The 18241-nt window shown below is 40.0% G+C and overlaps 2 protein-coding genes across 7 annotated transcripts; one reads left to right on the forward strand and one right to left on the reverse strand.

The window, feature by feature from the left end:
* Nucleotides 1–598: 598 nt before the first annotated feature.
* gpr185a (G protein-coupled receptor 185 a) lies at nt 599–6429 on the reverse strand. The gene is made up of 3 exons (XM_043221873.1): nt 6383–6429; nt 6150–6239; nt 599–4169 (listed from the first exon to the last, which is right to left on the reverse strand). The coding sequence occupies exon 3, from the start codon at nt 4144–4146 to the stop codon at nt 3166–3168; it is 981 nt and encodes a 326-aa protein (XP_043077808.1). The 5' UTR covers nt 4147–4169; nt 6150–6239; nt 6383–6429; the 3' UTR covers nt 599–3165.
* A 63-nt stretch (nt 6430–6492) lies between these two features.
* On the forward strand, nt 6493–17318 carry si:ch73-362m14.2 (NHS-like protein 2). Of its 6 annotated transcripts, none has more exons than XM_043221868.1 (5): nt 6493–6629; nt 11791–11953; nt 13641–15491; nt 15562–15712; nt 16602–17318. In XM_043221868.1, the coding sequence occupies exons 3-5, from the start codon at nt 13721–13723 to the stop codon at nt 16867–16869; spliced, it is 2190 nt and encodes a 729-aa protein (XP_043077803.1). In that variant the 5' UTR covers nt 6493–6629; nt 11791–11953; nt 13641–13720; the 3' UTR covers nt 16870–17318. The 6 variants fall into 6 exon arrangements, with proteins under 6 accessions (XP_043077803.1, XP_043077804.1, XP_043077802.1 ...); XM_043221869.1 differs by having other exon boundaries at nt 6569–6702; nt 11791–12036; XM_043221867.1 differs by having other exon boundaries at nt 6569–6702.
* The last annotated feature ends 923 nt before the right edge of the window (nt 17319–18241 follow it).

The following is an 18241-nucleotide window of genomic DNA, read 5'->3' on the forward strand; positions in this document are numbered from 1 at the left end:
CCCACGCAGTTCAAGTGTGTGAAATTTGCCATCGTAAATAGATCAATGTTATAAGGTTAGCAAATGAAACTCTTTGAAGGTCTTTCCGGCTGACCCTTGACCTGACGTATGATGCAACTTTCGTCATACATCGTACGTCGAGTCAGAAGGCAGAGAAGAAGACAAGAATAATTTTTGTTACAAAAAGCCATCAGTCTTCTTCAGGGGCCATAAATCCGTATATATCCGATTTACGGAGCTTCGAAACAATGGCCACCATCCACCAGCATTACCAAGCTTGGAAGAGCCAGGATGCATGTTTTAAAACTCTGATTGTGTTCGTCTGAAAGAAGAAAGTCATATACACTTAGGATGCTTTCGGGGAGAATAGTTTATAGTTTATTATCATTTTTGGGAGAACTATACCTTTAATCTTGCTCCAATTGTAAAGTCGTGAAGCTTGGCATCACCCAATAATGCATCCCCGGTTGTACATGTGCAGTTGTCGTAAAAATCAATAAGCCTTTTTCGAATAATTTCATGCCCACGAACCACTCCCAAAACAGCGGTTTTAATTAAAATGCTAAAGAAAAGAAACATGTGCAACATTACGCTGAGATCTTTTTAGATGCATTTATTATCGTTACAACTGAAGTATCAGATGCACATCAGCTTAGCTAAAAGGGCCTCTGAATATCGTCTCGAACGAAGGGGGGCCTTGAAGTCGATAAAAGTTGAGAAACACTAACACTGTGCAGTAAGCAGTAGGCTAGTATTAAATTCCACACAGGTTTCTGGAGTAACTGCTGGACAGAGATCAATGACACCGTGACATGCTATTAATGGGACCCATCTCAATACAACTCGGCTCAACACACAAAGAGTGCAACTTTCTAATCAAGTACAAAAATATACTTCTATATAAATGTTGGACAGAAAATAATGGCAACGTGACGATGTCGTGTATAAAGACCAGTATTTTTTGTTACGCCGTCTTACGAAGTTAAAGTCCGAGACAATCACAGCTGCTCAAGTGAAACTTTTATCACAGTACATTCAGACATGTAGACATTTTATACCATAACGTAACACAGTAGTTTCATTCAAGCTCAGTGAGTCCAACATGTCAAGTTTGTTTCTTTGGCTGCCTCTACTAGAAGATGCTGATGATCTACGCGTTTTTAGTAGATGATACCGATGTTTTCCAAGCGGGCCCCCGCGTCCTACTGAAAACGACTGTGGATACAAACGCAGCTAATGTTTGCGACATTTAAAGCAAGTGCAGATAAGGCGTACCGAACCACACATTCACACAACACCATTTAGGTCATTTGATTGATGTCGGCATCAATGAAATGTGCAAGCGATCAATAGTGCGCTACGGAAAACGATTATCTCTATGTCTGTTTGTATGGTAGAAAATACGCCTGGAAGATCACATCAATATATATCAGCGTATTAGAAATAATGTAGAGAACCTAAACCCAGACGTGATGGAATAAGATTTAAATAATCGTCTACTTTGACACGTGTTCTGCTGTTATAAATGAATCGCTGTTCAGAAACGACCAGGAACTGAACGGCACACCAATGGAATATTTGTACAGTGATTAGTTTGATGGTAATAAATTAGTTAACCTTTTAAGGGGACGATTTGTAAGATGCAAGCATACCACAGTGCTTACAGACAACAGTGCAATGTGTATGCTACATTTTGATAATTACAGGCCTATATATACCCTTTTGATGACGATGTTATCTGTATCTGTCTGATTAACTCCAGCACTGGAGTACTGTCTTAATGCATTCAAAAACGTCAATTTATATCAATGCCACCAAACATCCCTACAGAAATGGCAGGTCAATCTTTGCATTACAGTGTTCTTGTTACTGCGTGCTCACATTCTGAGTATAAAATAGTTCATGTGTAATTATTTGGACCTCTTTGTAATTAAGCTGTCTTTTGATAGTACTGAAGTGCAGTGTTGTTTTTCTGCATTCTAGTATTTTGTCGAATTAACCAGCAGCAGATTGTATTTGTACTGTAGCTGTGGTTCACTGTACAGTACTGTAGGTATCCTGTATATCTGGCACACAAACAACAATCATCGTTTATTGTACATTCAGTCTCCCATTTTTTTATATTTGCTTTATATTAGGAACATACGCCAGTGTCTGAACTCAAGGGCTTGGAAACAACCCTGACAACCACAGATTATCTGCCCAGTACAGTCATTACACAGTATGTCATAAACCATTATAGTTTTTTGTTTTTACATTTGTACTGTGGTGTAAAGCAACTTGCAAGTTTTTTTTTGTTGTCAGTCAGTACAAAGCCCTTGAGGGGACACGGCGATGGAAGAAAGTAGATGGTAAGAAGTGTTTGTTTTCTCTCGCAAAATCAACTCATTCTCCTGAGAAACCTTACGCCTCTTGCATTGTCTCACTAAAACTATTACATTTCCACCAGGAACTTTTTATTCTCTCACAAGAGTACCGAAATAATTAGTTTTCTCCAAAACGATCTTATTTCCGCCGCAAAAGTTTTTCGAGCGAATGCGGCGGTTCTAAGCGCAAAAGTGTTGAACCCCAAAGTTTAACAAATGAATGCAAAATTATTCAGTAATAAGCAAATGTTTTGGGAGCGAATGCAGATGTTCTCTTAGAAATGTAAGTCTTGTAAGAACACGAAAACATTGAAATATAGTCTTTCTTCCCACCCCACATTATTTCTGTCATAAAGGTTTTTGCAAGCAAACATAGGAAGTCTTGAGAGTGAACGCAACATTTTGTGAGCGAATGCGAAATATGTGAAAGATATCAAGCAAATATAACATTTAAAGCTTTGTGAGAAAATGCAAAACATTAATATATAGTTTATCCTCCAACCTCATATTATTCTCGATAATTGAGAAGCACAAAAGCACCTAAATTTTCACCCAATCTAACTTTCTACCATCGCCATGTCCCTTACCGTGAGGAAGTTAAACGTGACGTTTATTCGAATGGCCAGTTAATCATAGTAACATGTCAAATACCGTACATGTAACATGGACACAATGCTATGAAGAGCTACCAAATGGGCCAAATAAAGAAATATTCACCCACTCCACTGGATTACAATATGTGGATCGCGTGTGCTTCACAGACAGGCCGCCTCCAAAACTGTGCTTTAATCTGAAGACGCTACACGTCGCTGGGTGTCCTGGGTCGCATGGTGAAACTGTAAGGCATGCACCAGCAACAAGCGATCCTCAAAGACCGGAGAATTTCAGGGTTCCTGAACGCGTATATCATGGGGTTGATGATGGAGTGGCAGATGGCCGGAAGAGCCGTAGCGTAGGTGTAGATCACAGGTGATCGGGTGTCCGCTACCAGCGAGTACATGGCGAGAGGGATCCAACAGAAGGCGAAAGTGCCCAGGATGGTGGTGAGGGTGGAGACCCCCTTGGTGGTGGAAGACGAGTGCGAGGTAGTCATAAACTGACGCTGCACGGCGATTTGCTGAGCGTGCCGGAAAGCGATCTTGCAGATCTGAAGGTACAGCTGCAGAATGAGAGCGAAGACCAGGAGGAAGGACACGGCGAGAGCCGCGGCGTTGTTCTTGTTCACCGGCCGGCAGATGCTACACGTGCTCTCGTCCTCCAAGCAGTTCCAGCCCAGGACGGGGAGCGAGCCGAGCGCGGTGCTGATGACCCACATCAGCACGAGCGTGACGTAAGTGAACGTCACCGTGCCCTCGGTGTGGTACGTTAGCGCGTTGTACAGCGACAGGTAACGGTCCACGGTGATCGCGAGGATGTTGAGCACGGACGCCGAGAAGGCCGTGATGAGGAGCCCCGCCGACAGCAGCGTGACGAATCCCGAATCAATTATGTAGGTCACGATGAAATTGAGGATCAGGCCCAGGCCGGCCAGGAGGTCGGCGAACGCTAGACTCCCGATGAGGACGAACATGGGCGCTCTTAGGGTGGGCGTGTAAGCGATCAGAGCGATCACCACCGCGTTCTCGCAGGACATGAGCGTGCCCGTCACGCACAGCAGGACGTCCCACGGGTTGACGAAGGCGGGCACCGGCTCCAGCTCCCAGGACGGGGCAGACGACGTGTTTCTTCCTTCTGATCCATCCCAGTTCAGAAGAGAAGTGTTTTGGAGCAGGTTACTCATTGCTACAGCAGGAGGGTGAATCACTGGAAACGAGACAAACAGCAGAGTCAGGGAGACAAGAGTGCATTCGATGGATATCTCGCGCAATATAGTCATGCTTTGATTTGCGCCAAATCTCCATCATCTGTTTTCAAATGGAGCGACAGTTAATACAAGCTACGCGATTCATTGGCGATACCGAACCCGATATCGCGTGGCTTGTCAGTGATCTAAGGCTCTGTGTATTAACTGGCACTCCGTTCAAAAAACAGATGATGGAGATTTACCGCTTATCAAAGAAGTGGCTTTACTGAATATATCGTGCGATATATTGCCAAGCCCTAATACATATATAGAGAGATAAAAAGTTGTGCTCTCAAATGATTCATCACATCCAAAATAGACGTTTATGTTGACATAATATGTTTGTGTACTGTGTTCATTTATCATGTATATATTAGGGGTGCACAATATTATCGTAATCGGCCGATTATGGCTTTAAATGTAAACATTTATGTCGATAGATTAACTCACGTGTGCTCAGGGTGCGCTAGAGTTTAGATCATGTCAGCAGTGTTGAACGTTCTCGAAGCAAAGTTTTGTCTTAATGATAAATAGATTGACTGTTGTGGGTTGCTGCATTTAATCGGTAACCCACTGTGCACTGGTCGCAGCGACAGACTCCCCCGGGTCCTAATGTCCTCTTACTAACGAGTTCTAATACGATAAGGCCTAGTTCTAATTAAATTAAAAGTAAAATACTTACACAAATAAAGCAGTAATTGGTGTCATAAACAAAGGTCAGACGGAAGCTATAGCTTACATGAAAAAAAAAACCCATCACAATTGTTAATTGTAAAATAAATAATTGTATATATAATCATATATTCATTAACGTGTGATATGTTTTATTTTTTTATCCAATCATAAACTCTAAAAGATTTTTTTTAGATCTACAAATGTTAACTCTTAGAATAAAATGCCGGGGGTTAATGCTGCATCTTTCTGGGGGGAAATGCATAAATAGTTTATTTATAGCTATTTTTAGCTTATTGATATTTAGTTAGTGTACTTTCAAAAAACCTTCAGTGTTATTTATTTAATTCTAACAAATAGGTTCGTGTTAAAAAATCTCCACAAAATTTTTAAAAAATGTTTTGGAGAGACTTTTTTTCCAAGCAAAAGAAAATTTATTGGCATCGGCCAAAATGAGATTAAAAATATCGGCATATCGGTTATTGGCAAAAATCCAATATCGTGCATCCTTAAGCAGACTCAAGATTAGATAGATAGATAGATAGATAGATAGATAGATAGATAGATAGATAGATAGATAGATAGATAGATAGATAGGCCTTCATCACAATTAATCATATCTAAAATAAAAGTTTTTGTTTACATAGATGTGTGCATACTGTTTATTTATTTTGAATTAATGGAATATATAAATGCAATCAATATGTGGATGTGATTATTGCTTTACCAGCACTGTCATGTCCGATGTGTACAAAAGTTAAGCTTTAATTAAAACTCATCTTAACAATGATACTAAACGTTTTTTATCTTAATCAAATCAACACTCGAATAATGACACTAAAGCTGAATATTGGCACTATTTTCTGTTTTATACATTCAATTAATAATCAGTTCATTTTTACAAACATAAACGCTGTTATTTCTGTTTATTAATGTTAAAAAAATTAGATATGGTGCATAAAGTGCTACAGAAATAAATGTGACTTAAAGATCACCGGAAATATACGAGGTTACACAAGAAAAGCGAACCGGATTTTCAACATCCATCACAGATCTGTTAACATAGTTCACGGCATATTGAAAAGAGGAGTGATCTATTTTTAGACAATTTCCATTTTTAGCCCTCCGCTGCACGGAAAAAACGAGGAGCTGCACTTCATTCAGACATCTCCACCGCCACTGAGCTGATAACCCATGCTCTTAACGCAAGTGAATGCATTTGCTGTAAATCACTGTGAAATATTTCGCAACAAAAGACCGGTACCAACCACAGAGCGATCTTGTTTCTCCATCCCTCTTCCATCAAGTGAAGATGAAGAATAGATGAGGCTCAGGAAAGCATCCCATGCCAAGCGCATCTTTTTGGGGATTAAAAAAAAGAAGACGTGGGTGAAATTGTACATCGGCTTGCGTCTGTTGTTTTTATTTTTATTTGTTTGCCATTGCAATGTTTTTTCTCTCTCTCTCTTTTTCTCCGCTCATTGGCTTCAAGGTTTCTTACCTGGGCAGCGTTCAGCCTCGGCTTGTCATTCCGCTCATAACGCGTTGGCAGTTCACAGACAGCGGCGCCTGCCTGTTCGCATCTGATTGGTCGCCGGGGTGACTCGCGCAGCTGACGTCAAGAGCTCGGACCGCGATATGATTCAGAGCGTGTGTGCAGAAATAAAGCGCAGCCCTCGCTTCCACGAGCGCAACGCCGCCCATCGAACGCGACGCGACGCGACCGGAGAGAACTCTGACGTCAACACGTGAGCGGCTCGACCCGAAGCGGGAAAACTAGCATTAGCCTACACTCTAATAAACTGCACACAAAACTGTGAGGTAAAAGTAGACTTGAAACGGAATTAAGTTTAACTGCTGCGGCTTATATGTTACCAATGACCACAAAACCAGTCGTAAGGGTCAGTTTTTTGGTTTTTAAAGGAGCGGTTCTCTCAAAATTAAAAATCTGCTGAAAATGACATATATGTCTATATATTTCGTGTAGCATTTCTCATTTGCTCACCAGTGGATTCCGTAAGCAGTGAACGGGTGCCGTCAGAATGAGTCCAAACAGCTGATAAACAATGCAAACAAACACAAAACAAAAGTAGACTTGAAACGGAATTACGTTTAACTGCTGTGACTTATATGTTACCAATGACCACAAAACCAGTCGTAAGGGTCATTTTTCCACAACATCTGAAAGCTGAAATGAGCTTGATTCTGTGTGGTTTGTTAGAATAGGACAGCATTCGGCCAACTATTTGAATATCTTGGATGTATCTGGAGTCTGAGTGAGAATGTTGAGAAAAGTGCCTTTAAAGTTGTCCAAATGAAGCGATGCATACAGCCTACCAATAAAATAAAAAATTGTACGGTAGGAAATTTGCAAAATATCTTCATGGGATATGACGTTAATACCCTAATGATTTGTGGCCTAAAAGAAAAATCGATAATTTTGACCCATGCATTTTTCAGTATAAACATAATATAATCTGTAGCCTATTTCAATGGTTTAACTGTAAATAGTATATATTAGTTTTACGCTGAGGAAGTTTGTGTCTCAACTAAAGCTAGTTGGACTTAACTAGTCTTCTTGGCTAACTATCTTGTCATATTAGTCAAATCAGTCCCCCATTATCTTATTGCTTGTTTTGACAGCATTCGGTTACCCAGTTAACTCCAATCAAAGAAACGTTACCACAAAAACAGTAAAACAAGACCTGTTTGAAAGCAAACGTCCATATTACAGTGAAACAAGTAAAACATGCTATAAGGAGCTTTTTATCACCAGCATTTTCTCAAATATCCTCATATGGCCAAATAAAGAATAAATATACATTTCAAATATATATACTCAATATATATGAATCTTTCATGGAACTTTTTTTTTGTTGTTAATTAATTAGACGACAATCTGAAAGCTGCTCAACATTAAACAGACCAGTAAGTAATGTTTATTAATACTGAAACTGTATTTGAAATAATGGTGCTGGTGCTGGCCATGGTGCTGATTGTAGTGGATGGAGTTGAAGCCAGATGGCAGCAAAGTCACATTCAATTATAGCCAGGGCTGTCTGATGAAGCTAATGTGCTCAAATGGCTTCTTTTTATTTGTCAGGAGCGTTTAGGAGGAATCCACCTACAATAACATATTATACATTCATAAATGTCATCAGCATTCAATTACAATAGCAAAGCATTCCTGTAGTAGAAAATGTCCAAATCAACAGAGTTTTTCGAGAAGATTTCATTCTGAAAGCATGAAGACGTAGACCTTAAAGGCAAAGATGCTTTACTCTAAAGATCAGAAAAAAAGTCCAAGGCACTTCTTCTTGAGCAAAGGCTTCAACAATTATTGTTTTGGCTGGTAAATATACAAGAGAAATGCACGCTGACCGATATATTTTGGCCTTGTTTCACACTTTTGCCATTAAATATTGAAATTTCAGCTCAGTCATTCCAGCCGTTCGTTTGACGTATCAAATGAATATTTTTAGTATTCCTTTTACGGATATTAATAGATTCCACACATTACGAAGAGGAAGTTGGGAGCAGAATTAATCCATCTGAGAATATGCTACAATCCAAGGCGCCCACACCCCAGTAAAATAAAATGTTTGTCTTTTAGTCACTGAGTATATATATCCAATATATATATATATATATATATATATATATATATATATGCTTATAGTGTAATTTGATGTATTTCCCGCGGGTGGCTGAATCACTCTCTTGTCCGACTTAATGAAAACCACATATTATGCAATCTTACAGTCTCAGATATTTCAGTCTTTTTTGTTTTTTAAAGGAACGGTTCTCTCAAAATAAAAAATCTGCTGAAAATGAACTCACCCTCAGACCATCCAAGACACATATGTCTATATATGTTGAGACGTGTAGCATTTCTCATTTGCTCACCAGTGGATTCCGTGAGCAGTGAATGGGTGCCGTCGCAATGGAGAATGAGTCCAAACATTCCGACGGCACCCATGCACTGCAGAGCATCCGTAGGTGAACAAGCGACCGAACGCTACGTTTCTCCAACTTGGTTCCAATGAAGAAACGAATCTACATTTTGGATGGTCTGAGGGTCAGAAAACGTTCATTTCTGAGTGAAAGTATTCCTGAGAAAATCTGAAAAGTGGCATCTCTCTGGCTCTGTTTCATCACAACACAAATTAATACCAAATGTGACCCAGTTACTGATTCGCTAACTAATCTAGCAGTATTTTTATGCATATGTGAGTATTAATCCAGATTGTTTTAAAATAGACTTGTTTTTGCACCCTGTCTGTACTGTAAGTGTTTGAGAAAACTGAGAACAACCACAAAAACATTTAGTCAGAACCATTATCACTGGTCTTCAGACGTGTCCCGTTGTGGGGGACCTGGATATCCTAGTTGACTAAAAATATTAAAAACACCCTAACAACCACCAGCTTTGGTATCATGGCAAGAAACTAAAAAACAAAAACACCCAGTCAAGCATCAGACCACAGAAGCCCTAGCCCTAACCAAGCCTTTTTATTTTGTTTATCACTGTAGTTTTCTTGTGATGCTGACCTTACAAAAAAAAAATAAAAAACTCAACTGCAAACATCGGCATCTCATGGTATTTTATAATCATTCAGATTATACATTGAGGGAAAGGATATTATCATCTCACACAATTTATTTTTGCACCCTATGTTTGAATTTGTCCTTTTTATTTAAGTGAATGGGTCTTGAAATCAAAATTAAAACAATATTAATCTTAAATCTACTTTTAAAATATAAATTTAAATATCTATCTATCTGCCTATACATATATATATATATATATATATATATATATATATATATATATATATATATATATATATATATAGATAGATAGATAGATAGATAGATAGATATATATATATATAGATAGATAGATAGATACATAGATTAAATTATATTTTTACTTAAATTATGAAAATCTAATTTTTTTCTTATTTCACTTACATACAGACTTTTTTATGTTAACTGAACTTTAGCAAAAATCATCATTCGGGTTTTATTCCTTTAGTGCAAGCCAAACAAACAAATTCTGATTAATAAAGCTGCTGTTCTTGGGCGTAGTCCTTATATTTTGTGGTTTCAGATCCTCCTCAGGTCCTTTCTTGATTTTGGCCATTACTTCTCCCCCTTTTCATGCAATCTAGAAACCAAGCTTTGTGTTTCCTGTCACTGTGCACTTGAGCAAATCTGCTTCCTCTATTTTAAGGGAGTGTCTCTTGTTTTGTTTGTGGCTTTGGTGACAGTTTTTAGAATGATGTCAACTACGGGACAGCACCCGTGACCGAGGCCATGCACTGAAATTTAATTATTGGAAATAAAACATTGAACATTCAAGCTCTTAATGCAAGCCACTACTACTGATCTTTGATGTTGCAATTCAAGCATATTAACAAGCAAAAATGACATTAGATAAATGTTACATTTATGTTTCTTTCCTCTTAATTGCTTGTTACTTTTCTGGAGTAACGCAATATTGCAATTTAAAAACACATTCTTTGTGTTTTTGTGTACACCTAGCAAATAAAGCTCATTTTTATGGAATAACGCAATATTGCAGTGCATTACTTTCCATAAAAAGTAACTGTGTAAAGCAGTTAATTTTGTTGGAGTGATGCAATATTGTAATGCATTACTTTTCATTGAAGGTAACTAAGTAAAGAAATGAGTTATGTTTAATATTGTAATGCATTGCTAAGTAATTAATTTCCTTTTTATGGAAAACACAATATTGCAGTGCATTGCTTTTCATAAAAAAGTAACTAAGTATTACTTTTTAGGGAGTAACGATATTTGAATGCATTACTTTTAAAAATAACCTTCCCATCTGGTATGCTTCAATGGCCAAAGACTTCGAACGAAGGGGTTCAATGCTTGTGCCTTTCACGACGGCCTTCACTAGGATGAACCCCCAACATCTCTGCCTTACGATGGACCTCTCTGTCAGGCACAAACTGACCATCTTAGGATGGGCTACACAGAAAATGAAGTTATTGGCCACAGCATTTACGTGTATCTCATCAGTCAACACTTAACTAACCTTGTAGTTCAACCAGCTGTATGTGAATTCTTTTCTTAGATCTCCTTACATGATTATATAAATCGAATTGGACGAGGCATCCGTGATTACAGCAGCCGTTACAGTCTATGATTATACATCACCCCGTTTGACCCTCCGTACTAATAGTAACGTCCTCAAGCGCTCCAGGTCTGAGGCTCGCTCATGCTAAGTGCAAGGCTACGCCGAGTATTACCACACGAAGTTTTACGATCAAACTGGCTTGTTATGCAACCGAGTTGTGTAATACGGAATGATTATATATTTCACACCTCTTCAAACATGCACTCACACCACCTCTGTTGTTGAAATGTGGAAAATGCAGAACAATGGTAAATGGTGGCTTTCGCAGGGTTCCTGAAAACGGGTGGATCTGACTTCAAATCGACACCTGCAGTGATATGCATGAGAAGCATCACTGTGACTGCAATCTTTTTTGAGTTGTTTTCATGCCGTACTGCAATGCTGCACAAACTGAGGACTGTCTGTTTCGTCGAAACAATCACTGCATTGGTCTGGTCCTACTCATTTGCTCGCAGACTAAATGTTACATAACATTATTCCTGATATCAACTGCGCCCTATCTGATAATTGCTAATCCATGCAGGTGCGGTATGATTGATAATATAATACAGGTTGCAGTCGATTATACTGAAAATTCATTTTAGATGAAAATCTGCTGCCGTTGTGGATTCTGACTTATGGCTGGGTATGTAGCTGTTTTTGACAAGCAGCACAGTGAATTTTCCAGTGTCTCTGAGGATTTGGTGTTTATATAATGTCTCTCTCTCTCTCTCTCTCTCTCTCTCTCTCTCCTCACTCAGCATTCAACGAACTTGAACTCAGAGAGGAAGCAAGCAGCCCACTTCCTATCGTCATGGTAACAGCATGTGAATGCGTTGAGCCAGAGCAGCGAGCTAGAGAGAGACAGCGATAGAGTGGGAACAGCATCACACGGCACGGCTCGGTCTCCAGGGCGAATGAAAGGTAAGACGAAGGGTACGATTTTGAGGACGATTGGGTTTGGCCATCCTCAGAGATCTGGGAAATGTGCTTTACTGCATTTAAAGGTTTGTCGATGCCATGCCTTTGTCTGTGACGTCTGTCCTCTGCTGCAGTATTGTGTGTTGTGACCTCTGACTTTGGTCATGCAACTTCGCAGTTTCTTTAACGGGTTCGTGTAGCCTTGGATTTTGCAGAGTTGTTTCAACCCGTCATGAGTGTTATGCACATCAGTAGGGTTACAAAACGTACATATTTCTGGCCGCCAGCAGCAACGTCACAATGCACACGCAGGAGCATGTGAGGAGCAAGACGTGCGCTTTTTTTGTTCATCTGAATTCCAGACGATTTGACGATTCCTTTGGTAACGGCGCTCGTGACAACCACCGATTATTAACACAGAGCGACAGGTTGTCGAGGTTTGAGCAATAGAAAAGGTGTAAACATTTGGTATCATTTTCAGAGCGCGCATCAGGTTGATGGCGTCCTTCTCAGCAAGAAGCTTGGGACACTCCACAGGTCTTTTGATTGCAAAAACATTCAGTTTTAGATGCAGTCTTTGTATTTTCTATTCCTTACTTTGTATTTCTTCTCTTCGATATACGGCATCTGTCATGTTTTAAAGAGGTTCTTGCGTTTTTAAATATTGTTAGTAATGGCCTGACTCTGTTTTAAGTGAATACAATGAATGCATTCACATAGATGGTGGTGTGTTTGGCAGACTGAGACACTAGGGATTTTAAATGGATAAATGGACTCCAGTTTTGAATAATTTGTCATTTTCTAAGTGTGAATATTCTGTATGCGTTCATATCTGGTTTTGTTATTTTTCAAGGAAAGAGGCATAGCATGACATCATCACTTAATAGTATATTAATAAATATTTTCGCCCAAGGCCCCTTGGGCTGCACAAGATTGGGGAGGGGAGGTATATAACAAATGGAATTGACAAAATCACAACTTCAAATGCCCATTTTTCCAAGACTGGCAAAGCATAGATTTCCTTTTCATTTATTTACAATCCTCACTATTTACTTGTTACTTATTGGCATGCCTATTATTAACATATTGGTTGTTTATTAGTACTTATAAAGCATATATTCTGCATGACCATGTTCTACATCTTAATCCTATCCAATGCCTAAACTTAACAACTACTTTAATAACTATTAATAAGCAGCAGGTTTATTAAGACAATACTTGTAGTTAATGGTTTGTTAATAGCAAGAATGGAATCTTAAAATAAAACGTGACCCCAGCCTGTTTTGGACTTCCAACTCTCATCTGAGCATTAATTAATTAAAAAAAATAACATGGTGGCTCCATATAGTATGTATTACACAGAAAAGTTAGCTGTTGTACTACCTTTGATATACAATGACTTCATCAAAGCAGTCATGTTTCTCATTGTCCATCGCCAATTGCGATGTGGAAATACAGTCAAGATTTCTCTTGAGTCTGCATTCTGTCTTTATATGGATTAACAGGTAACTGTTGCCATGGCAAACACCCACTCATGTGCCAAACAAAGACCAAGATGGGCAGATTTTCTCTTCCACACTTTTTAGTCCACTCTGTTTAAAGTATTCGGACAGTGATGAGTGGGAAAGATATTTGCCTTTATTGTGTAGCATCACAGCCCTGCAATGAATTATTCTTTCTGTCGCCCCAGGTTGTGCATGTCAAGCTTGAAGGAGCTAATGGAATATCTCTGCAACAGATTCATGGGAAAGTGCTGAACCAAAATCGAAGATGGAAAACACAACCTTGGTTTGCTCTGCCCAAGGCTGGCGTGGCCCGAACGTTTCAACCTTTTCATCCGAGTGGGATGATAGCGTGAACTCCTTCCTGACGGCACCTGACGTGATCAAACCCCCTCCACAGTTCCAGGATCCAGAGGAGCCGAGCCAGGCATCACCCACTAACTCTGCTGCGGTGATAAGACGAGATAAAGACTGCGTGAGGAAAGAGCGTAGGAGTCGACCGGCCAGCAACATAGAGCTCCACAGACGCTCCTTGTCACTTTCCACCACCGTCAACTCCAACCCTGCCGTGGCTCGGCGTCGGTGCGAAAGCTATGCACTTTCTTATCCCAGCAGCAGCTCGGAGGACAGCGGCAGCGACAGCACCTCCACCAGGAGAGGAGATCGACTCCCGGATGCCGTGCCGCGATCTAGATCTCGGAGCATCGTCCTTAAGAAGTCCACAAGGAAACCGGCTCCACCTGTGCGAACAGTGTCTCTGCAAAGACTCGCAGCCGAGCACAAATTACAGGGGCTTCCTTTGAAAAAAGACGCCCAAAACGTCATGATACTGCCAGATCTCATTCCAACCTCAAAGCAAGAAGTCGGTAAAGTCAGCAAGAAACCGACAGCTGAAGCACCCAGCAAGACACTGAAGAGCGCTTCCTCCAGTCACCGAGCTCTAAATGAGCTTCGATCCAGCGAACCCTGCAAGTCGGGCTTAGTGGCAACCCCAATAAAGGAAGGTACCCCTAATAGTTATGAAATAAACACATCCCCGTCTTCTTCCCACTCCTCACCCTCCCAGCCTTCCATCTCTTCTCCTTCCAAACGCTTCGGGTCGAACTCGCCATCGAGTGGCTATGCGAGCCAATGCGAAACACCCACTCAATCAGTCCTGTCCTCAGGACCTTCTCAGCTGGGCGGCCGAATGCGCCATAAGCCTTCCAGCGTTATTCCCGGTCAAAGGGCGAGAAACCGCAACGCGAGGCTATCTCTTCAGCTCCCTGAACCTCAGCAGCACGCTCCTGACCCAGAGCCTTCCAAAGTAAACCGCCGCTACTCAGACAGCACCGAAGCCACCAGACCCAAGCAAAGGATGAGCAACAGCTTGTTGATCATGCCCATGGTTACTCAGGAGGATCTGAACAATGTACGCTTGCGCTCGGTTAGCAGCACCGATCTTGAGAATGCGCAGGATGCTTCAGTCGACGTGATAGAGGAGGAGATCTCTTTAAGCCCGACAAATCAGCAAAAAGCCAAACCTCCGGTGGCTCCCAAGCCCCAGAGGAGTAAGTGGCCGCCCAATGCCAAGGTTCAGCCACGTTTGGGAACGGCTTCCGATCCAGAACCGGCGGCAGTCAAACCCAGCGAGAAACAGGAAGATATTTACGCGATGATTAACAAAGTAAAACCCACAGTGACTGTACCAGCACATCATCTGAAGCAGCAGAAGGACTGCTACTTTTTGGAAGGACATTCTCCACAGAGAGAGTCCCATCAGCCACAGAATCCAAACGTGCTCCCCTACAACACAACCAACCAATATGAACTTCCCAAGAAGCGAAGAGCCCCACCACCGCCTCTGACGAAGACACCAGCTGTGGACAGTTCACTTTATTATAACTCAGCTTCTCAGAAAAGCCCCGATGACCCCTTGTCTCCAAGTAAACTCAAGTCCCCGAAGTCTCCGATGTCTGCGAGTCAGTATCATGTTACACTATATGGCGTCATTCCATCTTACCCTATGGTCATTGAGCAAGAGCACTCTCATGCACCAGGTAAGAAAACTGTAATAGACCTAATTTAATCTTTCAATTACTGCAATGTACCAAATGTCATCATATCCAGTTACTAATACAGATCAGCCAACTTACGATGTAGAGAAGAGGGACCGAATGCCTGACCTTGGACCTCTACAACTGGTAGGAGAGGAAGATGATGTATTTCTTTACAAGTCCAAATCCCAAACAACGGAGGACCTGTTTACCATAATTCACAGGTTAATTAGCACTGCTACAAAATGCACCCTTAAATATAAAGGTGCTTAAAATGGTTCTTCACAGCAATGGCATAGCAGAACCATTTTTGGTTCCAGAACCATTCAGTCGAATATTCTTTGAAGAACCATCACTTCATTACATTTTCATAAGCTACAGAACCAGAATCTTTTGCAACAAATAACTGTTTGTGAAACATAAAGATACATTCTGAAAAATAAAGGTGCTTCACGATGCCATATAACTTTTTGCCTAATTTGTTCCATTAAGAACCTTAAAGGAATATTTCACCCAAAAGTTAAAGTTCTGTCATCATTTACTCATCCTCAAGCAGTTCCAAACCTGTATGAATTTCTTTGTTCTGACGAACACAAAGGAAGAAATTTTGAAGCAACTTTGCAACCAGGCTGTTTTGGGCCTCCATAGATTTCCATAGTATTCCATAGTGACCCAAAACCGCCTTTTGAAAACTATGTTCAAAAAATAAATTTATTCAGGTTTGGAACTGCCTGAGGATGAGTAAATGATGACAGAACTCAAAATTTTGGGTGAACTTCTTCACCACAAGGAATCTTTCACAAAAGGTTCTTTGTGGCAAAAGAAGGTTCTTCAGATTTAAAAAAAAAAAAGTTAAGAAGGAGAAGGTTCTTTAAAGAACGTTTGACTGAATGGTTCTTCCATGGCATCGCTGTGAAGAACCTTTAAGCACCTTTATTTTTAAGAGTATACTAAAGATGTTCTTTATGCAGCCATTTAGAAAAAAAACATTCCTCTATGGCATCATGAAGCACCTTTATTTTTAAGAGTGTACTGTTGTTTCCAGTACAGCTCCAGTCTTGTTTTGTAGTTGGCCTCTAAATTCTGTACTCATATCATTTTCCCTTTTTGCAGGTCTAAAAGAAAGCTCCTGGGACGCAAAGACTCCTTTGAAAACAAGCCGGGTGACCCGGGCACTCAGACACTCGGCAGCGGAGCGTCCAAAATCAGTTCTCAAAACGACAACTTCATGGCTTTTCTCAGAAGGACAAGAAGTGCCAAGGCTAGTTGCGGTGAGCGAATCTCAGCCACGGAGCTCCTCAGAAGCTCCAAGCCCACGACTACCATCGCAGCAAACATGACCCACTGCAAAAATAGCTATGTACAGTCACATGGTCCCTAAAGCACCTTTTTTTCCCAGTCATGTTTTATATCTAAATTAGTTTGTGACAAATGCCATGTTAAAGTTTCTGGAATAATATATTAAAAGTATCGGCTTGTAAATATTTGCTTTTGTTTTGAATAAAGTAGAACATTGAGAAGTTAAGACGTATATATCTTCCTGAAACGCGTACGTTGTCGTGAAAGATAACAGAATGATTCACCTTTGTAAATTCAAATATAGCTTTATGTGTTCATGTACATATAAATGTTTTAAGAGTTGAGATGCTATCCTGAGGAAATATTAAAGTTCTATTCACTATGCTACTGGATATTTAAACATAAAGTATTTGTTGTGTTTCGACTTCCTGCCTTCTATGAGGAAGACTATTGTATATCAATGACTGTTTTAAAGATGTTCCGCTGTATATTTGCACACGTTCAGTATATTAAATTACTTTTCAGAAGTAACTCTGTGTTTCTCAGAACATTCTACGTTATATTCACCCTTTGCATGTATTTCAGTCGTTTCATGTTTACAGAAATGCATATTTAGTATCGCATATAGTTTAAGCTGTGATCTCAAACAGGAAGCATATCTATCATGTATCTCATCATATCAAAATATCATTAGATATGTGGGATGTGTGAGGAAGAGCTGCCAGACATAACAAGGAATAATTATTTTTTAATTAATATGACTTAATCTTCAGGTTGCGTAGACGTAAAACTGTAATGGCAGCACACGCCTGCTGCGGCCTGACTTTGAAGGGATTTTTACATGTTTCAAGAAGTATTTTATAAAGTCTGGATGGCCAAGATCGCTATCAGTGCTGGGTAGTAAAGTAGTTGTGATTGTAGTAGATTACATATTAAAATGCTCATGATCAGATTCCAGTTACCTTTTTATGGATGACATGATTACATATTTTTCACTAGCAGTAAATGAATTAATCTTTCCCCACTAATTCTCTCTTCTCTTTTAAAATTTCCTTTCTGAAAATGCCATACCATATAGCTTGAACAATATTCATAATCGTCGTGTAAATAAACTTGCCATGCTGCTGAATATACAAGTAAACAAGTTAAAGCTGCAGTCCGTAACTTTTTTGTTGTTAAAATCAATAATTGATAACAACAAAAAAATAACCAGCGAGTGTTCAAAACTATCACCTTACTTGCTCGATTCACAACGATTATGTTATAAAAATGTTTTTTTACGGGTAGGTTTTCGCGGGAAATTCGAGCACGTACCTGCGTCATTACGTCACGTCTGTAAACGTAAATACTGAGTTCCGGCTCGCCGTATTCACCTGTGAGGATCCTGTAGCGTATTATCATAGCAGCTGGAAAAATTAAATGTCAAAAAAAATTTTTTGATGGATTACATTAAG

Source organism: Puntigrus tetrazona, chromosome 21 (assembly GCF_018831695.1).
Source record: "Puntigrus tetrazona isolate hp1 chromosome 21, ASM1883169v1, whole genome shotgun sequence".
NCBI classification, from domain to species: Eukaryota; Metazoa; Chordata; class Actinopteri; order Cypriniformes; family Cyprinidae; genus Puntigrus; species Puntigrus tetrazona.